This window comes from Lacerta agilis, chromosome 1 (assembly GCF_009819535.1).
Source record: "Lacerta agilis isolate rLacAgi1 chromosome 1, rLacAgi1.pri, whole genome shotgun sequence".
Classification (NCBI taxonomy): domain Eukaryota; kingdom Metazoa; phylum Chordata; class Lepidosauria; order Squamata; family Lacertidae; genus Lacerta; species Lacerta agilis.
The window spans coordinates 63,350,669-63,376,414 of NC_046312.1; the positions used below are offsets into that span (position 1 = coordinate 63,350,669).

Here is a 25,746-nt window from a genome sequence, read left to right on the forward strand (position 1 = left end):
ACACCACACCACAGTAACTAGCAACTCGTGAAAAGGACTGCCAGACCTCTAGTTTACATAAGGGCTGAAGCTGCAATCAATCAAAGGTGATAAAACATGGTCTAGGCCAGGGGTCAGCAAACTTTTTCAGCAGGGGGCCGGTCCACTGTCCCTCAGACCTTGTGGGGGGCCAGACTATATTTTGAAAAATAAAATAAAATAATGAACAAATTCCTATGTCCCACAAATAACCCATAGATGCATTTTAAATAAAAGCACACATTCTACTCATGTAAAAACACCAGGCAGGCCCCACAAATAACCCAAAGATTCATTTTAAATAAAAGGACACATTCTACTCATGTAAAAACACGCTGATTCCCGGACCGTCCGCGGGCCGGATTTAGAAGGCCTTAAGTTTGGGGACCCCTGGTCTAGGCCACAGAGAGCATGGGCACCCAAAAACAGCACTGGATGCAGCAGCATGGTTAAACTGAGTCCACGACTTAAGGGGGAGTATAACCCCACAAACAGCACTTGAGAACTTAAGGCATAACCTAAAGCTTAGAACGTGAAAATGAAATGCAATTATACTCCACAGTAAAAGTATTTCTGGACTGTGTCCATTCCATAGCTGTGTGTCCCAAATAGTCCCAAATTTAGCATTTTGATAATTTTTTCTATAACTCCATTCCCACCACCCACCACCACTTCTAAAGATTCTAATGCCTGCATATTGAAAATATGCGAACATGCTTAGTGACATCTCAGAAGCTGGACCAGGGCAAAGTATGATTTCCAGTGAACAATGTGTTGTATTCCACAGATCCTTTGCCTCCCCATGACTAGCTTGAAGAATTATGCAAAATGTGAAGGTGTGTAATTTCAGTTTGTATATGTAGTAATACTTGTTACCTCAACAGAATATATTACGTGCAGGGTAGAAAGTACATAATCCTAAGTATAGCAAATAGAACCTTTTGCATTTCTGCAGCCAAAGAACTTGACCCCCTCCCAAATATTACCTAGTTATTTAACACATGACACAGAATGCAGTCTCCTGAACTAGGACTGTGTACTTAATACCATAAATTCTGAAAAGAAGCCTTAGTGTGTTTTGCAGACTGTATGGAGACACACACAAGCATGCTTACATTACATTTAGCAGCTACGTTTTTCAATAACAGCCTTAGGCTTCTGAAATAGCTCAGGAAGAAGAAAGTTAATAGCAGCCTCCTTTAGCAAATCATGACCCCTCTGCAAGTATTTTTGTTCAAAGTTTAAATACCTTGACAAGGGGGCCGGGGAGAAGCTTCTAATTTTATTTTATTGTATCATAAGTTTTTAGTTTGCTTTTTCTTTGACACCTGAAAATTCTTTGTTACTCAACAGCCGACAAAATAAAAGAAACAAAACGATAAGCCATGATAAGCAAAAAGGAAACCATGCCATTCTTGTACTTGGTGAAAGTAATTCTACCATGGGTGATACCCAGAAGAATTATATATGTGACATCTTATTGTGTCAGCCTGCTTGCTTCCCTGCAACTGCCCATTACTTCCAAAAACATCTGCTCCAGAGGGTCTCCCAAACTTCCAGAGCAGATTTTGGAAGCACACTAAGGACTGCAGGGAGGAGAGATGAAGAGCACCTTCCTGACCCAAGCTGAGGTTGGATGTCACTCAATGATTCTGTATTCCAAAATAATTGAAAATAATTGTTTTTCCTTGTTTAGGTCCAATGTTCATGAATGACTTTAGGAATAAGTCTCTTGCATTATCTACAAAAATCTAATATTTAGGGGAAAAATACAAGTGTATGTGAGCACACACAAGAGGAAGAATGATGATACTATACTAGAAATATATACTATACAGTACTAGAAAGCTCGTATTTCAAATCCTAACTTCTTCTTTTTGCCTTGTATACCAGGTTATTGGAATTGCTTATTATATAATCTCAGGACATACGTGGGAAATCCCAGCTTTGTAGTGTGTTTCAAAGGCAAGAAAGTAACATCTTTTGTGTTTAAGTTGCTGGTAATTGCATTGACTGTTACACTCATACTACAATAAATGATGGGCCAAAAATCACAGACACAATTGCATCTGATTTCTGATGCAAAGCTGCAACAAGCATATAGAAATTAATATTTATTAACAGGTAAGGAGCAGTACACAAGTACATTTTTAAAAAGGTACGAGATTCATGAGGTGTTTCAAAGTCTAGTATGAACAACTGCTTTACAGAAAACCACATGCAACTTTGTAAAAAATTACTGTAGTAGGGTATTACATAACTGTAGCAATAGCATCAGATTAATTTCAAAGGAAATTTTAGCAATATGAAGGTATTTCACATTAAACTCCAAGCACATTCTCAAACAATTATATTTTCAACCATATATTTCTAAGTATGTTTTTCTCAGAACGTTTGTATCGAAACAGATTTAAAAATACTATTAAGAAAAAGATGTACAATCCTGAAATCCTACATTTTCTGTAGCTTCTATACCTTTTGAAAAAATCCTTCTTAGTCTATGCTAAAGTGCAACAAAGTCAACATGTTGGTTAGTTACACTCTCAACTATAATGGAAATTCAAATCAAATTTTATATTAGGTTTTTGGAGCCTAAAAAGAGCTTTGTTTATGAATCATTGTTACTTAATGCTTGTTTAGCATTAGTTTAATGAAAAGCAGCTCAACGATCCTACTTCAATGTGAAAACAAGACCCTGAGAATTTGTTCCCTCATGAGCCTTCATAGTCTACAGTCTGCTTCATAACACTGAGCAGCTTTCCTGACATGTTTTTAAGGAAAAGTGTGGAAACCTTTTTATCCTGGTTGTTTTTGTTATTTTGTGGCTGGCTGGGGGCTGGTGGAGAGAGCATTGAATTTTAACTATAAATAGTCTGTTTTCTCAATTCTTTCAGTGTGTGAAAAAGTGACCTTCAACAGGCGACTGTCAAAATTTTGGACTCCTATATGGGATTTTCTGCATGAAGTACACGGCCCAGTGGATAATGTTGAAGCCCTTGTTTCCACTTTCCTTCCCCATCCCCTTCTCTAAATGTATAATAATGTATTCAAGTTGTTTTTAATGAGTATTCTGTTAATCTTTTGTTAAATGTAATGTTATTTTAAAAATTAATAAAGTACACATAAAAAACTATAAATAGTAGCCTGACTTGAGAAACGTTTTTAGACATTATTTTAAATTGGTTTAGGATTTTGGTCTTAGCCCCTTTTTGTTTTTATTCCAAGTTCCTTATTATTTGATAATTTGTAACTCATTCTGGGTCCTGTATACAGCTACAGCAATAGAATTAAAATGACTAAGTAAAACTTCCTTCTTAGTGATCTACAACTGTACTATAATGGAACACTCAAGCATACTATTATGAAGCTAGATTTTTAAAAAATACAAACTGCAGTGGTGTGGAACATTATTCCAGAATGAAAATATAATTTCCCTATTTTTTATTATTTTATTTATGGTGTTTGACAACATGAAGTTCTAAGTATCAAAATTGTTAAAACTTTAACACACGACTGAATTCTGTTTATGTGGAAGGAAGTCTCTCAGGCCCAGTTAACAGAAGCCATGGTTCCCTCACTATGTTAACAGATCAAGGATCTCCCTGCTCTCTTTCTTTCACGGCTGCAAGAACACCTGAAACTTCCACTTTTAACTACAGTTCTCCACAAGATCAAAATCTAGCACAATGTTGTTTGCTTAGACTAGGAGTGGGGAACTTGTGGCCCTCCAGGTGTTGCAGCATCCAACTCTCATCAGCCATAGCCAACATGGCCAACCTTCAGGGATTATGCAAATTTAGCATAACAACATATGTAGGCCTGCAGGGTTGCTATCCTTTGTTTAGACTAAGCAGCAGCCAAATTTCAGGGGAAATCTCTTCCTTATGGCTTTAGAAGGCTTACTACAGTTCATTCACATAGCAGTAAACAAATTTATCTAGCAGGTATGTTTTGAATTATAGCCTTTGCCATTTATCTGATCATTCCAGAAAATTAAATCAAAGGGATATATTTTGCCAATTTATGTTGTTGTTGTCCCTTGTGTAGTACATTCCCAGAATAGTACTTTGTAACATTTCCATACTATTATTGGACCTAAAACATTAAATTAAGCCTCACAACAACCCTGTGAGGTAGGTAACAGTATAGCTATTGGACGGGAAGCTGTTTAATTAAACTTACCAAAAATGACCCAGGATATCAGAAGAGGTAAGAAGAGAAAGCTCAGATCTAGTCATCGGTATGTGCCATGAGGATTCACCAAGATTCTGTGTTTCTTTAGCTGCGGCATAGTACTATTTGTAGAATTTGGCAGCAATCATTAATTTTTATCATGTTCACTTAGCTGTTCATGTTAAATATTCTGAAGTTCAATTGTATCGCCATCCTTGTGCCATAACTTTTTCCATAGCTAAGCCTGTGTACAACTTTGTACATTATAAAAGCATGTTACTGTATAATTGTATCCATATGCATGGCGCTGTCTTAAGACTTATTCTGTCTTCTAGTCCAGCACCATCCACATGCTCACTACTGCTGAGAAAGACCAAACGAATAATCTGGTCTTTTGTTCTACTTCCTCCAGTCTATTCACTGAAAGTATCCTGAACACTGATCAGCTAACCAATACAGTACTATGCCTCGCTCTGTGAAGATGCAGAATCCAGGTGAGTGAATGAATGTATAGAAACCACAAAGAAGGATGATCAAACATGGGATGAAGATAAATAAGGCTGCAATTATGTGCAAGTTGATGTGGCAAGAGAATAAAATATGGCAACAAAAAGACCGTAAGGAAGAGTATTTTCTGGATGAAGAGGTGGAAGTAAAGACTCTTACGTCTGAATGAGTATAGGAGCAATACAAACACCTTACTACATTTTAGAAGCAAAGGATTGCCAGACAACATAACTATGCACCAAGGTAAGCATTGCTGGGACACAATCCAGGCAAAACAGGTTAAGATGGAAGAAGAGGAATCTTACATGGCCTAGCTTTGTCCTGGATTATCTCTATACCTAGCCGACACTGCTTCAAGGACAAAAATAGACGTAGATGGGGCTAGGTGTTCCCATCTCGTTTGTCCCATAGCAGTAGCCTTGAAAGTTATAGTCTATATCTACCTTCAAGCTGGCACAAACTATCCCTGGTTATGCAGGAACACATTTTAACTACCTTGGTGTCAAACAACCAATTTTTAATTGGACGGAGATTGGCATAGCCCAATATTCATGTTCCTTCCCAATCAAATACATCATCACTCCTCAACTCTCACACACAACTTTTCACAGATGCAAAACCTGTTAGATACACATAGGAAGAACTCTATCAAGCAGTAGTGACAGGAAAGGGAATGCCATGTACCTATTTCCTGATAAGACAAATGCAGAATGACAAACAAAAATTTTGCTTGTGTGCAGTTTTGGGGTTGACTTACAAGAAATTAATTATTACTTTCATTAATTATTTCTTTTAATATTTCTTTAATATTCTGAAGGGAATATTAAAAGCAATTTTTCCAACAGTAAATGATATTACGAGTAGTAATATAAAGCTTTAGGGAAGGAAGCCAGTGCCTGTTTCCTACCTACATCCTAATACAGTGGTACCTCGGGTTAAGAACTTAATTCGTTCTGGAGGTCCATTCTTACTTAACCTGAGCACAATTTCTGTTCTTATCCTGAAGCAAAGTTCTTAACCTGAAGTGTTATTTCTGCGTTAGTGGAGTCTGTAACCTGAAGCGTCTGTAACCAGAAGTGTCTGTAACCTGAGGTACCACTGTACTACTTATAACCATTCTGAGTGACACAGGTAGGACATAATCGACCCAGAGTGTATTTTTCATTTTGGAATTGATACATTGCATAATTTTTAACATAATCCTTCTATTGTCACTGGCACAGCAGAAAACAATGTGCCCAAATTTCAGTCCTTTACATGGTGACATCCAACAAGAACCATTCGCCAGTGGAATCAACTTCCACTTATGCAATGGGACTACTAACCCTCTGGAGTAGATTTGGAGGTCAACCAGGGGGTGGGGAAGCACTCCTGGGATGGAGGAGAGGAAGGATATATCCTACTGCATGAAGACAATTTGCATAATGTTGGGTATAACAATTTTTAATGTGACTGGCAAAGTAATTGGGCCAAAAGTTATCTCAAGAATTCTGCTGATTTTTGCCTGGAAAGTACTGAAATAAAAATATCCTATGGATTTTTCAAATTAAAACTGATTAAGGGCATTTTTAAAGGATTAATTAAAAGCAATACGGCTTACTGTCACACAATGTGTTTAAGACTATAAACAGGACGATAGTAACAGTATAGAAGTTAGATGCGTGAAATCAGCAGAAGACACACATTATTTCTTATATTCTTAAAATTTAAAGATATTTACAATCTGCATATGAACTAAAGATGACAATTTCCATTACTTCTTTTAAAATGCTAATTCATTAACATGTAACCCATGATGACTCTAAGAATTCCTAAGGCAGTAAAAGGACCAGGGCAAGGTAATATTTGTGGATAAGAAGTTTGTCAGACTTAACTGTCATTTTGCTCTGTAATTATATGCTTATGAGTGAGTGGACAGGACAATGCTTTAATGGCTTGGACAATGCTTCTGTAGTCATAGGCATGGGAGTCAAAAGAAGATTTCCACAACCTTAATTCATATGGAGGCCGGCACTAATGGTTCAAGAACACTGGTGACATACAAAATATTTGTAAAGTCAAAATCCACTATGTAAACCAACAGCTTATAAATCCTATTTTCAAGCACAAACATAGTGAGTACTTTCTAGCCAGGTCCCATTTGAAGAGAAGACAGAATATACATTTTATTAATATTGGGTGTACCTTTGGTCTGACATGTGTCCATGGGTTGAGCATCCAAAGGGCCTAAAGAATGAAAAAATGTCCTGTCTTCCTTTCCATTGCCAGTCTCCCAAGTCTCATGGGAAGTGATATGGGACAGAATTTTTTGTTTTGTGGGTTCATTAGTAATGAATGGATACCAATTACAAATATAATATTAAGGAAGCATGGGAGTTTCAAAGGTTTTAGCTTTATTTACTAAATAGAAGTAAAACAAGTATGCTCTCTAGTGAAACTAAAAAATTTCTGATACAAATTACCAATCTCATTGCTCATGGGTGTTGCTTTTAAAAGGCATTCAGCCCACTGAAGGGAGATTTGGGGGATATCAGGGGGTTGGAAGGAGAGAGCTGAAATGCATATAAAGACAGTGATGGCACACTGGGAGGAATTCAACGCTGTCCTTTTTAAAACATTCTATTAGCAGAAGCATTTTTGCTTCCCCAAGGAAACAATATCTTTTCTCCTCCCGTGCGCTATTCAGCAGCGGTGCATCTTCCACCCCTCAAAAAGCCAATCTGGAGGGGGTTGTGCAGCACGTTGGGGAAGGAGAGGGTTAAAGTCTTGAGTCGCTAGCAGAAGTCCTTATGCAGATTTCTGCTAATAGGCCCTGGTAGTTCAACCAGGCCTTTGGATCCTGGATATTGTCCAAATACTAAACTAAAGGTGAATGTTCCAGCTTATTCTACCATAAACTATTATCTACAACTAGGGTTACCAATGTTGGGCAGTATCCAACTAAATAGTTCTGCCAGTGCAAGGACTTTTAGCTGCACAATAAAACTTCACTACCTTGTCCTCTCCTTGCCTACTCCTAATAATGTTCCGGAGTGGGTGGATTGGAGAGGTTGTCCCCCAACAAGTCAAACCAAATTTACAAAATGAGCAGGGTGTGTGCAGGGAGATGAGAGGGCAGGAATGTTCCAAGATTCCAGAAGAAATTATAATAGTATTACTGAAGATTAAGACTTTGACAATGCACAGGATCCCTATCTACTTTTGCCCCTCATGGTTAAGTCTAACAGTTTACAATGTTTGAGTACTGGCCACTAAGAAAGGACAATATTGCCTACGGGATTCACATAGGCAAGTGTGCTATTATAATGAAGTTTTAAATCTATGGTTCAAGGTTTCACAAATCAACAGCTCTTCAAACCTTCTGAAGACAAGTAGAAGAACTGTGAAAGTCCACAGCCTAAAGCTATGACCAAGCACATCACATAAAAACAAGAAAAATAGGGCGGCATTCAACTTTTTTGCTCTGTTAACAGAATAAACAAGAGTAGCATTCATGGGACAGATCTTTCCATGAATGATCCTTTCATCTGTGGAAGAAACATGTCAGATACTACCTATGGACAAATCAGCACAGATAAAAAGAGAAACTCATCATCAGTATGGATGATCAATATCCCCACTGCCTCAGGTATGGATCAGCACATGCTGCTGGCAGGGTGTAGAGAATACATCTCTAAAAAGGCTGCCTTACATTTGAGAACCTACATTAGCAGAGAGGGTGCTTAAGGTATGTTCTGAGAGACTAATCTCTTAACATTTAACACAATTAACATTCAGCTGCATATAGTCTGTGCAGTCTTACAATAGTTATATACTTGAGACTCTCTTACTAATATGCCACATACAACACCTAACAACTTATTTTACTTACCATTTTAGATATTTAGGTTTACTCTAATTTAATGTAAATACTAGTTATTATAATGTTAAAAACCTATAACATGCATCTCCACATGCCAGTGAAAGGCATATTTATATAGAGAAAGTATTATTATGAAGATTTTTTCTGAGAATAATGCATGCCATCCATAATTTCAGGTCATCCTATGCACTTTTAACAGAGCAGGATAAAAAGCTTATTCATTATGGTTATGAAATATTTTGTTAGACAGGTTCTTGAAAATGTGACTTGCATCATTCACACTTATGTTTTAACGCATTCAGTGATTTTCAAATAAAAATATGCATTTCCAACCCCACTCTAGCAAACATTTCAAAAACTGAAACAGCCTAGGAATAATAATAAAAATGTTAGAGCCCAACAAATCACAAAGCCATGTTAATTTTTATGGGGGGAAAGGAGCTCTAAATAAATGACACAGGAGGCAATAAATTGACACGACAAGTAAATAAAAGGCTAAAGCACTCCAATACCATTGAAACGGTTTTAATGTTGTTGCAAGTCCATAATGCAACAATCATCAGATCATAAAGAGACCCAAATATTTAGAAATCATTTTAATTACCCCCTTTCACCTGTTGTACAGAATTAAGAAATGCTCAATCCCTCCTTTACCTGAGTTTGTGTATGTGCCTAACAAGTTATGTTTCAGTGCCAACTTAAATTCCTATTATATGTTTAAGAAAGAAAATGAAAATATTAACCTCAGCTTCAATGTACAGTTTCCAGAATCTGCCAGAACTTGGGAACTGGGCAACAAGGCGTTCATAGGTCTTCCGTGCTTTGTCTATAGGTTGATTCTAAAAATTGAAAACCAATAAATATTTACAATATTTATAATGTAAAAATGTATTGACATTTACTTCAGAACCAATCACTGTGAGTGGACCCATTGATAAGGAAATGTAATCCTATGTCACTAAACCTGTGCCTCTCGAATGAGAATGCTCCAAGCGTCAAGGTCATATGGATTCTCTTCTAGTTTCTTTTCAGCTTTCTTTACTTTTTCTGGGACATATTCAGCAGCCTAGAAAACACAAAGTAGTTGGTTAAAAGGGTATATAGATATGTTAATAAAATCAATGGCATCTGCTAGCTATATCAACAATGTTCACATATCCATAGCAATCATTAGATTAATATATGCCAGCCTACAAGTTTTTCCGCAGTAGTACTTTGAGGAGTGTGCACAAGAATCACACATCAAGTCCACAGAAAAGCTCTCCATTGCAATGTAAAAAAATGGCTCAAAATGTTAGGTTTAAAATAACAGAGTAAACTGAAGGTTGCTGTAATAAGCATCAACTGTCATGCATATTTGATTCAGTCTTGGAATACAAAACATTTTAATAGCTCCCTCCCTTCTCCCAAACAACAACAAAAACGGAGTATCATTTTAACAACTTTTTTCACTGTTGGTCTACAATGCAAACTGAGGAGGAAAGGGGAAGACGACAAATAAAAATACAATTTAAATGAAATATCTGCAATTTTACACTATTTTATTATTTTCTGCTTTACATAAATCTGTTGCCCATCTTGCTGCCTGGCAGTACTCTATTAATGGTACAGTAATTCCTTCTATAGCCTCAAAATAATTTAGGATAACAATAGATTTTCACCCTGACACTGGATTCCAAAGATTTAAGAGTGTTCTTCTTATAAAGTTACAGGTAGGTAGCCATGTTGGTCTGCCATAGTCAAAACTAAATACAGTGGTGCCCCGCTAGACGAAAATTATTTGTCCTGCGAAAATTTTCGTCTAGCGGGTTTTTCGTCTTGCGGAGCGGCAATGACAGCCGCGCTCCGCAAAACAAAACAAAACAAAAAGACGAAAATTTTTCGTCTTGCGAGGCAGCCCCATAGACTTTTTCGTCTAGCAGGGCAGCTGTTTTACAGTGCGTAAGTACCAGGTTCAGTCATTTGGGAAGACTCTGAACCTTTGCATATTTTTGTCTAGCTATATATGGAATTTTGAAAAACTAATATAGTGACAGAGTTAAAGACTGAGTTGAATCTAACTTTGGAAAGGGTGCAGTATATTGATACTTCAAGTAGCACTAAGATTTGGCAACACTCAAGAATGCTAAGCAATTGTGATTGCAGTATAACCTTAAGGCTGAGCTACACAAGAAGGAAAAGCTAACCTTCTATTTGAGCCTATTTATCTTACATTGTGTATTAGATGACTGCAGTCTTGCAGGCCAGTATATATGAGGTAGTTGTCAGTTTCCCATTATTATTATTATTTACCTAAAATACAAAAAGCTGCTCAAAAGCAATAAAATAAAATCAAGACAAGGCTGTGTCTCCAGGATTACAATACATGGCAGTATCTTTTCTCAAAAGATGAGAGCAAAAGAATCACAGGCTGCCATTGGCTTAATCTAGCAGGCTCTTCTTGCCTTCTCCCAATGCCTACTTTTTCACATTCCATTCAATTCAAAGCAAAAGGGTTCAAATGAGCAAAACTGCTAAGAAGAATAATGTACCGGTAAGTATGAGCATGGTTGGTTTGCAGGACTGTGTCCTGATTTAGTCCTCTGGCTTTTAGCTTTTATTCAGCAGAACATTATACCAGGATGTCCGAACAGGTAGAGCATTTGAACAGGTAGAGCAATTTATGAACGGGACTTAATAGACTTTACTTTAAAAAAATATATATGTATAAGAAGAAAACACCACCTTTAACTTTAAATAATCAGTTCATTAAATTTATTGATTTCTGCAAAAATATGGGGCCTACGTTGTTTACTCATGCAATTCATGAGTGGTTAATGTACAGTACAGGCCTATCTATTCTTTTGCATGGTTTCTCTCATTCTATATAAAGGTATCTTTGCAAAATAGTAACTACTACAACAACCAGTCTGACTTGACTTCAGCAGAGGTAATGAAGGTAAATGCAACTTTGGCATAAAACAGAATCCCAATGTCACAATGAACTGAGCTGATGAGACTCAGCTAAATAAGGGTCAATATGGACTTATTCACATAAGCTCAAACAGTCCTATGGCTAAGATTTCTAACAGTATTCATATATTAATTAAATTTATTATATTCCTAACTATTGTTATATCCCTAATACATGCAGTGACAACCATTAAGTTAAACAAAATAACAATAAATTTAAATTTACAGCATGTAATACTTGATCTGTTCCTGCCACAATACACCACTAACCTCACCTTCACTAACAAAGCCCTAGATGAAAAAGTATTAATTAGCACCTAAAACAAAGCAGAGTTGGTGTCAATTGCAATTTAGTGGCAGGGCATTCATTCTAAAGGTCCTCTTCTATGGGACTCTACATGGAATAGCAAGGGCATCTTCAGTAGATTTTGCAGCCCAGGTAGGATAAAATGTTGCAGCTGCCTTGGGAACCTTCAAGTTGAAGGACATGTTAAAGGGAAAGGTTTGTTACCCTATGTTGTCTGTGGCTGAGCAGAACAGCAATGGAAAGTGAAGTCCTGTTGTCTGAGCAGAGGTCCACTGGCACAACACTAGCTGCCATCCAGAATAAATAACACAACCACCTTAAATAGGGCTTGGTGGCATATAGCCAGCCAGTGCAGACTGGCGTTACATTGTTCTACTTGGCTGAACTAGTCAAAACTCTGGCAGCAAGGGTCTGAACTAGTTGCTGCTTTCAAACCATTTCCAGGCCAGCCTAGAGTGCATTACAGTAATCTGATAATTGTGTGGGTATCCCAATTGTGCAGAGCCACAAAATCAAGTACTTTCACGCTGAAATTCCTCTACAAACAGACACCATACAGCTGTTACAAAAAGTGGTAGTAATGTCAAGGGTGGGACTACAAGCAGGGCCTCTCCTATATCCACATGCATATGGGCTACAAATGAAAATTCATGATCTAATATGCAATCCTTATTACAGCACTCTCTTGACTAGAGAACCTGCATATTTATTCTTTATCGAACATGAACATTTACTTTCTATCACTTTCCCCTAGGAACTACCATCTTTAACTGGCACCTAGAAAGCTATGAACAAATCAATGCATTTTAATGGTTACAGCAACCAGTAAACATGCATGATTGCACAGGAAATATATGAATACCAAAAATGAGAAACAAGTTTTACATCTATGATTTAAATTGGTATTTTTACAATTTAAATCAATCAACCCTACGATAATTTAAGTGTGAATAGCTTGTTAACTGTTGCTGTTGGGTTGAGAGAACGGATAGCATTCAAAAAATGACTGCGCTTTGCTGTAAGATCAATTATTAACATTTATTTGATGACAGTTAAAACCAGTGAACGAGGCATTTACCACCTTCCTCTGATGCTGTACTGTTGAACTGGTCACAAGCAGGGAGGAGGAGGAGAGCAGAGCACTGATAAAGTGTGATGTTTACTAATACTCCTTCCACTTGCATGTGGGACCATATTAAAAAGTTTGAAAACCACTCGGTTAACTTTGTTCTTCCTAAACTGAAATACAGCCAAGACATTTGGAATCCTTTTCCATGTAAAGGTATTGCTAGCAACTACCGTTTCACTTCAGTTTCCCAATCCTGTGATACTATGACCATGGATTTTAAACAGTTGTCTTTTTACAGCAGGGCTTTCCAAACTGTCACGAAAAATTATGTGTGTTGGTTGAAGTGTGTAGGTGTGTTATGCGAACACTCTTATAAGGGATTAGTTTAACCTCTGGTTTGCTAGTAAAATTGAATTACAGTACTGTGTCGCGAAATGATGCATGTCTAAAAAGTGTCACCAACGTGAAAAGTTTGGAAAGCTCTGCTCTACAGAAAATAACTACAACAAGATTTGAAATTGTCTTCCAACACTTTTGTTGGCAACTTGTCTCTTAAAGCAAAAGCAACAATGTGCTCCAATATTTGGTGTATGCACACATTTATTTATTCCTTGAATAGTTTTGAGAATGTACAAGTTATACTCAACTTCACTCCTGCCCCTGCTTAATCACGAGGCCTACCCCTTCCATGCTACTGAAATGAATACAGGAGTCTCTAAACCATGTCTCCAGCTTCAGCTCTCCGCTTGTACTACTGAGGCAGCAGGCTGGATAAAATGAGGTTTGGAGAGCTGAAAAGATAATCCCCCCCCTTTAACAACCCTTAATCCAGACTACTGCATCCAAAATACTTGGATTTGTTTTTCTAACTCAATCCCATTATTTGTTGCAGCCGTCAGTGAAAACCAGGGATCCTTCCAGTTTGGAGGCAGTATGTCCTGTGGAAATTACAATGGACTTTCAAGTAACAAAAGGAGGGTTCTTCCTATGCTTGTATTATATAAGAGCAGGTATGCCTCTCCAGAAACTCTGACTTTCACAGAAGCAAAGCAAACTACCACCTACCATCCTGGTTTCATGCACTCTGCCAAAATAATTTACTTCCTCATATAGGAGACTAAACTGGTTAGTGAAATTTAGCCTGCCATGTCCAATATTACCTTGATGTACCCAAACCCAACCAAAGAGCACTATTAACAAGGAGGAACATACCGGTAAGCAAAATTTCACAGGCAGAATAGATGGTGGTGAAAGATTTAGTTTTTTCCCAGCTGACAAAAAAGGGAGCAGTCAGGAAGGACTATCCATATGCACATACAAAACTTTTGTATCTGATCACCTGAGATTTAACTCTACTCCACCCCCAGAAATAAATCCAACAGGAAGCAATCCTTGGCATTCACTTGGTTCCACAGAAACCAGTGGCATATGTTATTTCAAATGTACTGGAGGAATTATTAACGGCAACCCTAACTTTAAAAGCAGAGTTATGTTTGTTTTGTGATCTGCAAATTTAATGTGATTACAAAAAAGCTAACGGTTTTGTAGAACCTCCTTCACTTGAAAAGCTGTGTTCTATTTGTTTTATATAATATATTATGTTTCTAACCTCAACAGTAATTTGCCACACAGTTGGGAGGCGGCTTCTGTTTTAAGAAACACAAACTGGCCTCACAACTTCAGTGCATGTGTTGTTTGCATTCTGGCTAGTGCCTTCAGTACAGTAGTACAGTACAGTACCTTGGATACAATTCTAACCTTAAAGGTACCCCCCACACAAAAATAATGTCTTTCACAAAGCACACCATAATATAATGTTTCTGTAATATTAAACTCTTTTATTAAAAATAAATTTTAAAGCAGTTTCATTCAGCTTTTGAGCACACCCACACCCACTTTACTTTGAATACACAAAATCCGGTACATAGGACTCGAACAGTTTTTTGCTAAAACAAAACCTGTACAAACCTTTATACCCATCTTCATGAAACCGCAGTGTGTTAAATAACGCTTTCCTGCGTTCTAGTAATATAAAGTTATAAGCATTCGCCTATTATCTCACACGTGGAAATTTGAACGGAAAAACGCCCCCTCAGCGTCCGAGCAATTAAGTCCACGAGGGAAAATACATTAAGGCCTCAACGCTATACACATTCTCGTAAGGGCCGCTGAACAAAGCGGAGCTTGCTCCCGACTAAGTGCACATTGGATCAGCTTTAAATTAAGTCCTTAATACTAGGATAAATATCAATCTTAAATACCCTTACCGGGCACAGGGACCTCGAAAGGGCTTGGTTCTAAACAAGCATTTACGGTCATGGTTCCAGCCAGCTACTGAGTTGAATGGGGAGAAATAACTAGGGCGAGTTGGAAGATGGGAAAATATTAAATTCTGAAACTCAACAGGCTCTACGAACTGGGGGAGCAAGGCTGAAAACTGAGAAGAGGCCGCAGCACAAAGGCGCAAACGTTACACAGGCCCGACCCCGCACCACCCTGAAAATCGCCATTTTCGCCTCTTCCAGGCCTCGGTCGTCCTACCAGCCCCAACCCTATTCCCCCCGCCCCCCCCCGTCCTCGAAACAATTCCCCCGCCAAGTGAGACTGGCTCAGCTCGGGAGGGCCCTAGTCGCTCACCTGGTCGCCGGCGGGAGCTTCTCCAGACATGACAGGCTGAAACAGGCCCCCGAAGGGGGTGGGAATAAGCGGCCTCGGGTATTTAATGTGTGCACTTGACCCACGCCTCTTTCCTTCTTCCCCTCCCCAAACCCCCGCACACCTAGCAAGCTAGCCAGCCGGCCAGGCAGCCCACCAAATTGCCCCCTGCGTGCCGCTCCTGCCTAGTTCCGAGGAACAAAATGGCGTCCCAACCGCCCCACAACTCTTGTCTTCCTCAGTAAAGGGTGGAGGCGGGGCCAACCAGGAAAGCGCGATGGCGCAAGGGCTGCTGGGAAAAGGAAGGAAGGAAGGAATTCGCGGCACACTATGATAAAGGGGGCGGGGGACAGCGGCGCGCGAAGGGTTAAACCAACAAACAGAACGGAACTTTAGCGAAGAGCGAGCGAGCGAGAAGGATGCTGGGAACGAAGGCGGGGAAAAAAAGGGCAGCAGGGAAAACGCCCACAAGTTGAAAGGATAGTTGATAACGGGGGAAGGAAACCGCTTGCGCAATTTGACGCCTCGGCATACCGTAGGTAGAGGGCAGCCGGATGTTGTTGAACTACAACTCCCATCAGCCCCGCGAAGCGTGGCCAACGGACCGCGTTCATGGAAGGTGTAGTTCATCAGCATGTGGCCAAAGGTTTCTCACACCTGTCCTGTAGTACCTACGAGAGGTGGTAGGTTTCTGACTTGCGTGGTCTACGCTCTTCTTCCGCCTCATGGGCGTAGCCAGGATTCTTGGGCGGGGGGGGGTGTGCAGAACCTCAGTTTGCTATTTTTTTTATTGATGGGGAGCAGCTACACCCATGTTGCTCCTCTTTTTTTAAAGAGACCCCCCAAGCCGGAGCCTGGTACAAGAGGCATGGACTTAGTTAAAAGCACGCTGAGCCCAGGAGTTTGCTTTGACCGAATGAAACAGAGCTTACAGTCCGTTCTCACAATCGCCAATTCAGTCCGTTCTTACAATCTCAACCAATTGGGAGCCTTGCTCCCTTGCCAAGCATCTCTCTTCTTCCCACCTACCCACGCTCGCTCGCTTGATAGGTAGACCTGGACGCCGGGCATTCCAATGCTTTACAATGAGTAGACTAGGAATCCCCCGCAATGACTAACCTAGACAGTATCTTAAAAAGCAGAGACATCACCTTGCCAACACAGGTCCGTATATGGTTTTCCCAGTAGTAATGTATGGAAGTGAGAGCTGGACCATAAAGAAGATTGATCGCGGAAGAATTGATGCTTTTGAATTATGGTGCTGGAGGAGACTCTTGAGAGTCCCATGGACTGCAAGAAGATCAAACCTATCCATTCTGAAGGAAATTAGCCCTGAGTGCTCACTGGAAGGACAGATCCTGAAGTTGAGGCTCCAGTACTTTGGCCACCTCATGAGAAGAGAAGACTCCCTAGAAAATACCCTGATGTTGTGGAAGATGGAGGGCACAAGGAGAAGGGGACAAAGGATGAGATGGTTGGACAGTGTTCTCGAAGCGACTAGCATGAGTTTGGCCAAACTGCGGGAGGCAGTGAAAGATAGGTGTGCCTGGCATGCTCTGGTCCATGGGGTCACGAAGAGTCGGACAGCAATTTTTGTATAAAAAACACAAAAGTTTGTTGGACTTAATTCTGGATTGCCAATTGTGTGAACAGTTCTCTTCTGTTACCTAAAAATCGGTAAAAATACATTCTTTTGGGAAAAGATATTAAGTCAATGGCTTCAGTAGATGGGCTGACAGTTGTCCAGAGTCTGCTCTGCAAAGGGGAATATCTCTTGTCTTCCCTGCCTGGCTAAGGAATAATATTTATTTATTTATTTATTTATTTATTTGCTGCCAATCTGACTTGGTTACTCAAGCCACTCTGGGTGGCTTCCAACAAATTGAAACACAATACAACATCAGACATTAGAAACTTCCCTGAAACTTAAGATGTCTTCTTAAAAGTCAGATAGTTGTTTATTTCCTTGGCATCTGATGGGAGGGTGTTCTACAGGGCATGTGCAATGACTGAGAAGAATAAGACTCATACACAGCCTTTTCCTGAGAAAAGGACATTTGCTGGGATTTGGAGGGATCAGAATGTGCTAGTGGACCAGGGGTGGGCTTAGTGAATTTTGTGGGGCGTTGTACCTCACCTATGCTCAAGTAGTAAATGACTGCAAATGTTACAAAATGGCAATAAATATCATTCTAGAGGAAACCGGACCCGGTGAGTAATTGCACCCCTGAAATGTATCCCCATTTGGAGAAGTGGGACAAGCATGCCAACATAATGGACTCCTGCGTAAGGAAATGAGGAACGAGGGACTGTTGGAGTCATAGGTGCTCATGCTATGCTGCTAATATAAGGCCACATATGAGATGGGGAAACTGTAACTACGGAGTCAAAACTGGAGCAAGCTTCAATATAAAGTGACAAGTTTGGGGGACTTTTAAGAGACTCCACAGGATCTCTACAGGTTTTTTTTTTTTTTTTTTTTAGATCATCCTGCAGGCTTTGTACTAGATCTGCTCCACTAGATGGCAGACTGACACAAATCCAGCAAGCTTTCCCTTACTGGACAAGGAAGCAGCAACTTTTTCTGTTTGTAGGCAGCTCTCAATAGTTCCAAATATCATAAAATGCACTCTAATTGAGCCAGAGTTGTTGTGGTTGTTGGGTTGTTGTTGTTTTTACACAAATGTTTGCAGAGCTCAAGAGGCTACTTTATGCCTGCCAGCTTTATGCCTCCGATGATCCTACGTACGGCATACACCCAGAATATTGGGTATATCTTGAAAAGGATATTGCCAAGCTGGAAAAGGACAATGGATATTATCAAGGGCCTGCAGCACTTTATGGAGGAAAGGCTTCAGAGTTTGGAGGTTTTCTTTTGCTTTTTAGGGCAGCTAAGTGTGAGGAATAGGATGGAACAATTTTGCAGGGGGTGGAGAAGCTGGAATTGAGAACACAAGCAACAGCACAATACTAACCCCTGTCCCCGCTGAGTCAATTGAATACAATGAGGATTATTCCCAGGAAAGTGTGGCTAGGATTGCAGCCTAATTTATGGAATTATTTGCCTCAAGAGGTGGTAATCACTCCTTACCTAGATGGATTCAAAAGAGGATTAGACAGATTCACAGGGGATAAATCTGTTATTGCCTGTTAGTTAAAACAAGTTAGGACCCTCAACAAAATGTTGTGTATGTGTGTTGGATGTCTGTTTTGCATCCTGCTAGCACATCTATGTAGTTGAATCCAGCCTTAAATAACTAAGAGTGCAATCCTAACTTCACCTTTCTGGGACTTTTTATAGGATTGCATAAATCGGTTCACGGTCATCATGGCTGGGTAGCCCTGGCAGTTAAAACAATTGCACTGGTTGCCAATTAGCTACTGGGCTAAGTTCAAGGTGCTGATACTAGTATACAAATCCCATTATAGCTTGGTACCTTTGGAACTTCCTCATGGTCTATATCTGTCTATTGCCAGCTTGTATTTTCAGTATCTATTGAATACTTTCCATTTTCAGCAAGCCATTTAATTAAAAATGGTTATCCCAGTTTGCATCTGTATCTGACTTGACATGGTTTTTGTGTTTGTTTTTATTGTTTATGTTTTATTATTAATCACTATGGGATGTTTTATGAGAAGTGATTCATAAACAAAATAAATAAGTGGCAGTCCCAGCAGAATTCTCTCACATTATCAGATCAGCTGTTGTCTGCTTTTTCCCAGCTGTCAGTCAGAGTTGCTATTGTAACATTTTTCAAAGGAACTAGTGAATGATTGCTTTTTTTGTATTTAATGTCAGTTTCCTTCACCAAGTAACACTCTCCAGAGCCAACTGATTCCACAGTCTTTTGGGTCTTGGATGCAGACAAAGTTAAGTCTGAGCATTTGTCAGTGCTAATAAAACCAGAGCATCTATATATAATGCAGTCCACAAGATGGATGAAATGTCTTTTGCTGAAGGTCACTGGCTAATTTTTTAATGTGCCTGTTCACATTTAGGGTAAAAGCAAGTGGCTATTTGCATTTAAATCTTGCTAGCTGAATGTCTTTCATTCTCTTCTTATATTTAGCCATTTTCAGAAAGTCTGCATACCATAGGCATGCAAAGAGGAGTGTGTCTCACCAAAAGGGGTGTCTCTAAATTTTTCTAAAAGGCTTGCATGGTATGCTTGTGGAAGTATAAAAGGCTGGCTCTAAATCTTCAGCTTTAGTTGTCAAAAAAAATCCTGCATTTTAAAAATAGTCTTTAAAGCATTGTGAGGGTCGAAAATATGTGGTCAGACAACCCTGTGCTCTGAAATCAGGGGTGGAGAACTCTCCCACACAGCCCACCAGAGCTAAATTCCCTTGGGGGGGGGGGAATGGTCTGGGGGCACATGTCAAAAGAGGGTAGGCCAAAACACACATGTACCCTATTCTCCTTCACACACACTTGCATCATGTAGACACCCACACACCCACTTCTGACGTCGGCTTACGCACATTGAGAAGGGGCTCTTCTGTTCTTCACACAGTGAGAGGGCTTCTTTCTCAGCACACAGAAAATAAACAGAGCAAGCTGGCCATCCTAGAAGAGGTCTCTTTCTGCATAGGCAGCTCACAACATAATGAGACAGTTGGAGGAGGGGCATGACCTGGGGGAAAGGCGTGAGGGCTTAGGGAGAGAGATGAGAGTCAGATTAAAAAGCCTTGTGGTCAGATTAGGTCCCAAATCTGGAAGTTCCCCATGCCTGTCTTAAATACTTGAAGCAATTCCTGAAGCTGCTCCATGTTCTGAAATACATATATGTCTGCACTTGGTTCCACAAACAAATTTAAAATAACGGGCCAGATTCAGCTAAATTGTGGCAATAGTGGAAGCCAGTGCAAGGTGTCCTGCTAATGCCGTGGGACTTTCCCTCCTTTTCTCCCCCTGCGTGCCCTCTACACTCTCCCCAAATGTGATAAGGTGATTTGGGAGAACTCCCAGAAGCTCAGCAGGAGGAGAGGAGAGATGGTTCTGTCTGGAAAGCAGAAGTGCTTTAGTGTGATGTTGAATTCCGTCCATTAATTTAAAATGTTCTGGTAAAATAAACCTGTTCTAATTATGTAACCAATATATTCAGCTCTTTGCCTCTCACGTCAGCCAAGGCTTTTCTGACCTGAGTCCACGGCAAATTATAAAGCTTGATGAGAGAGTGTAAGCAAATCATCCGTTTCTCCTGACCCCTGGGATATAATGTGGGTATGACTGGCCTCTCCAAAATTACGAAACTGGATGTCCCAGTCACTGAGTCTGGTTCCTTTTAAAAAATAATAAACTCATGAATGTATTCATGTATACAGCTGCTTATGGCACTGAAACAAGATATGACGCTCTATAATCTCCACTGGAGTTGCTATTTACAGTGGGATGTCTGAGCTGCCTTTTGCCCTACATGTCCAGATGATTCATTGCTTGGTTTTTCAAATATATGTTTAATTGTTATTGCTCTCAATATCCTCTTGCTCATTTTATGGGCAGCAGTGCTCTAGAAAGGAAACTAATGAAATACTCTCTTACAGACCCACTTGTTTGCGAGGCAAAAAATACAAGGCTTTTAGATGTGAGGAACATGATTCTGTACTATACATGGAAGTTGTCTCAAAATTGCAGTTTGTGTGAGTTTTTGTCAAAACAGCCACAAAACAACTGAATGCAATATTGAATGCCCAACCCACACAATCATTTTGAAGTCACTCTGCCACTTGATCCAATGCATCTCCCTACCACTACACAAACACACACACAGTTTTCATGTGGTTGCACTGGCATAGCCTAACTGCCAAAGCAACATGAGAATGAAGAACCATTTCATTCAAATAACTTCCCATGCGATATGGCATTTCCGCAGTTTCCTTTTTCTTCATGGTGGCCACAGACATAATAAGTTATTATGCAACAGTCCTAGAGTGGCCACATGCCCCATTTCACAGAGGATTTGCTGTCCTCTTTTTGAAGGGTTGTCTGGTCCAAGTCTACTTTAAATATAAAAATTCTGAGAAGAGAGGCTATGAAGTTGCTCATCAATGGTTTTCCACATTTCGCTCCGACCTGGTGGAATGCTCTGTCCCATGAGACTAGGGCCCTACAGGACTTAACCTCCTTCCACTGGGCCTGTAAGACAGAGCTATTCCGCCTGACCTTTAATTTGAACTCAGCTTGATCTTTTATTTCCCTTCTCTTCCCCCCTCCCCTTTTTATGAAGATTACCCACTCTGGGACCCCACAGCTAATTCTCCCCTGGCCTCCTCGCTGGCCCAAGTAGGACTAATTTAGCCAGCAAGCCCTGGTGACTAACTAATGTTTATTGGATGGATTTCCCCCGAATTGATTTTTGAACTTTGAATTTTATTGTTATTCATGCTTTTATACTGTATTTTATGCTGCTTTTATGTTGTATTACAATTAAGTGTTTTAAATTTGTTGTTAGCTGCCCTGAGCCCAGGTTTCTGAACTGGGGAGGGCGGGGTATAAATAAGAAATTAAATAAAAAAAATAATTTATTATTTCTTCCTTCCTTTCTCCTTTTCTTTTATCAGATTATTCCTTTATAAATGAAAATCTTTCAGTATAATGTCAATCAATCAATCAATTAAAAAATTGATGATGAGAACCTGGACAGCACACTGAGCAGATACAGAAGCCACCTAAGTCACATGGGTTTCCACTATTTGTATTTCTTTTTAAATGATGCTAATGGGCATAAGTATGAGGCAGTTTTTAGTTTTTCAGAGCCAAACTGCACATTACAAGCAGCCAAAAGCAGTCTCTTAAATTGTGATTTCCAGTGGAGGGGTTGCTGGAAGGAGGGCTTCTTAACCCTTTCCCCACCCAAAATTATCTGCTCTTGCTGTTGTTTGCTCTGGTGGAGAGAAAATGAAATGGGGTACCTGTGTCCTGGATACCTGCAAAGTGAAACACATATTGGGAACGCAGATGAGAGAGCTGAGTTCATGACTCCACTGCCTCATAACTCATTTATATGAAGTATTTTCACTCTAGTCTTTGGCCAAAAGAAGACTGCCAGAACAGCATACAAATATTATGAATAATATAGTTCCTGCCCTCAGGCTTACAATCAAAAGGACCTCACGCAAAAGGAAAAGGGATTAGGAGGAGGAAGAAAAACAATCTCGGGCACTAGTTACAGAGATGGTTTTCCAACCTTCCATGTTGTACATTGTGTGTTGAATTGATTTGTCTTCATTTCCCGTAGTGCAAAGAGAGAGTTGCTTGATCAGATGTAACAGAACATATCGCTGTGCCCATTAACACTGTCCGGTGTTTCCAGCACTGTCCTGTTGTTTCCGTTTAATTACTTTTATAGCATAGCAATTAGTATATCCGAAGGTCAGAGTTCCTAGATCTGATTACCGTAATGGAAGTGACTGCTGGTTAGATGCACCAAGGAGAACACTGGGTTGCTATATATAGCACCATCTACGTACATGGTGCTTGATAAATCCCTACCCAAGGGACTTGTTTTACCCTCTAAAAATAAAGAAGAAAAACAACAGAGGAAGGGAAACAGAAGCAGGAGTCAGTGGGGAGAATACATAATTATTTCTTATACAAGTACTTCAGCTTTTTTGTAGTGGGACTAAAAGGTTGCTCCAATGGCTTCCTAGAAAAGGCAAATGTTGAGGCGGGATTTGAAGGTAGTATGGGATAGGTTCTCACAAAGACGCTCTGGTAGGGCAGTCCCAGGGATATGAAGGAGAAAGGGCAAAGGAGAAAGGGTAGAGTTGCATAAAAGAGCATGAGATCTTTGGAGTGGTGGAGCTGGACAAGCAAAGGTTATTAGCTGGGTTGTGTCAATATATAAAGCTGATAATTTAAATTATTATAAACACTAAAAATTGCCATTGCTGTTGTTAAAAATAAAAAAAAATTAGACAGATTTAAAAGAAATAAGGGGAGTGCAAGCTCGTGAAGGGATTTTGAAAATCAGGAAGAGAAGCTTGTGCAAGGTACAAAAGAAGAAAAGAAGCAAATGTAGGGATTTAAGAAGGAGAAAACTGCATCACCAAGTCATGAGAAAGTGGTAAAGAATTTTGGCAGAAGAGTAGTGGATGGGTATGTGTAAGATTAAGGTGGAAGACCAGAGAGAAGAGATGAGGAAGGAGGAAAGGACAGCCTTGAGGCTTGCAGAATCAACATGGAGATCTGTCAACTGAAGCCAGGTTCAAAAGACATACGCTTAAAGAACATGGTGCCACTGAGCAAAGGACTGGTTTTGAGGACCAGATCAATGAAGACAGCCACCCTCACCTTGAGAACCTTCATGCCGAGTTTGATGATAATATGGTAAGAGGCGGCCAAACTTATGCCGAAAAAGGCAAAGTCACACCAAAGTATATTTGAATCAAATGATGCCCAGCATCTAAACATTGATGACAACCATCACCCCCACATTGGGACCCCATGCCACATTTGGTAATGATATATTGAGAGGCAGCTGAACCTATGCCAAAAAGTCACATCCAAGTCATGATTTGGTCCACCATCTTGATTCAAGATGGCACCTGCCATCCAAATGGTGACAAAGTTTGCTGCTCCCACCTTGGGAACCCTTGTGCCAAGTTTGTTGATGATATCTTGAAAGGTAGATGAACCTAGTCCTCGGCCAAAAAATGGGCAAAGTCACACCAAACTGACATTTTGACCTGCCATCTTGCGTGAAAATGGCGTCCGGCATCCAAACTTTGATGATGACCACCTGCTCCTGGTTAGGAACCCTCATGCCAAGTTTGGTGGGGATATCTCAAGATGTGGCCAAACCTATGGACAACCACGTACATGATTCTGTTATTCTGTGAAATGGTCAAACCACTTTCCAAAATCTACAGTAGATGATAGTTATTTCCAAATGGAGATACTCAAAGTGGCTAATAAAAATATAAAACAAAAATAGTAATAGTAGTAGTAGTACTAACAGTGTGGTGTAGTGGTTAAGAGCGGTAGACTCGTAATCTGGGGTTTGTGTCTCCACTCCTCCACATGCAGCTGCAGGGTGACCTTGGGCTAGTCACACTTTGAAGTCTCTCAGCCCCACTCACCTCTCAGAGTGTTTGTTGTGGGGGAGGAATGGAAAGGAGAATGTTAGTCTCTTTGAGACTCCTTTGGGTAGTGATAAAGCGGGATATCAAATCCAAACTCTTCTTCTTCTAACAATAATGACTGCTGTTTTTCAAGGTTTCTTTCAACTTTCCTACTGACCTTGCATACACAGATTTTAATTCACTAGGATGTACAATTTTAAATATTCGGGTATAGAAACCCAAAACCTTCCCAGGAGAAAAACTCAGCCAAAAACTTCATTTGGCCGAGAAGAAAGTACCCTGCTGATGACTCCAACACAGCTTTAATTGGACAAGAAATAGAAATTAACTGGGTCTGTTAACTCTCCTGAAGGTGGCATGATAAGTAATCGTGTCAAGTCTAAAAATAGAACCAAGTGGTGGTTAATCTGAAACACAGGATGAATACAAATTGTGATGAAATAGATTCTGAGAGAAGAAAAATGCAGGAAAGTCAAGAGAGAACAATGGGAAATGCCGATCATAATCTTAAATAAATACCAATTTGAAAATGAAGAACGTTTTGATTTATTTTTTTTAACCAAAAAGGCAATCCAGAAAGGGGTGGCAACTAAAAAAATTAACCAAATCCCTAATCTTTCTTGCAAGTCTATGTGGGGAAAAATATATGGAAAAGGAAGGCAGGTAAAATAAAAATAAAAATTATTTTCTCTGTGTTTTTCTTTCTCCTTTACATCTTTACTTATGCTTCCTTACTCCTTAGAGCAGGTTTAGGTAGCTGCTTCCTTATCAGCCTCTGCTTTTGGCTGGAAATGCCTGCCCCCCCCCCACGCTTATGACTTGTGAAGAAGCAGATGTCAGGTTGCTTCCCACCTCTCCCGACTGTTTCAAAGCACTCTGAGACTGGATCCTTTTAACTGTGAAGCCCCAAAGGAGCTAAAGTTAGCACTGCAGCCCCATCTACTCTCTACTCCCCTCCCTTTTGTTATTTCCTTTCACTGTTGGCCCAAAGCTTTTCCTGTACATGTGCACATCTCCAAAGTAGCAGGCTATCCCCTCCTTCCATTGTGGGATACAAGGGACCTGGCATACAGCTTGTTCTATGCGGGGTAGCATTCCCCCTAAATGATCAGGTCTGTA

General features: G+C 39.9%; 1 protein-coding gene across 1 annotated transcript in view; it reads right to left on the bottom strand.

Annotated features, from left to right (window-relative positions):
* The window catches only part of CSTF3 (cleavage stimulation factor subunit 3), a 51,491-nt gene extending 35,696 nt beyond the window's left edge, over nt 1–15,795 (bottom strand). The window contains exons 1-3 of the mRNA XM_033151697.1: nt 15,526–15,795; nt 9,525–9,626; nt 9,304–9,399 (exon numbers count right to left, since the gene is read on the bottom strand). Coding sequence (XP_033007588.1) covers nt 9,304–9,399; nt 9,525–9,626; nt 15,526–15,555 — 228 coding nt within the window. The 5' untranslated portion in view covers nt 15,556–15,795. The remainder of the gene's footprint in view (nt 1–9,303; nt 9,400–9,524; nt 9,627–15,525) is intronic.
* Between the last annotated feature and the right edge of the window lie 9,951 nt (nt 15,796–25,746).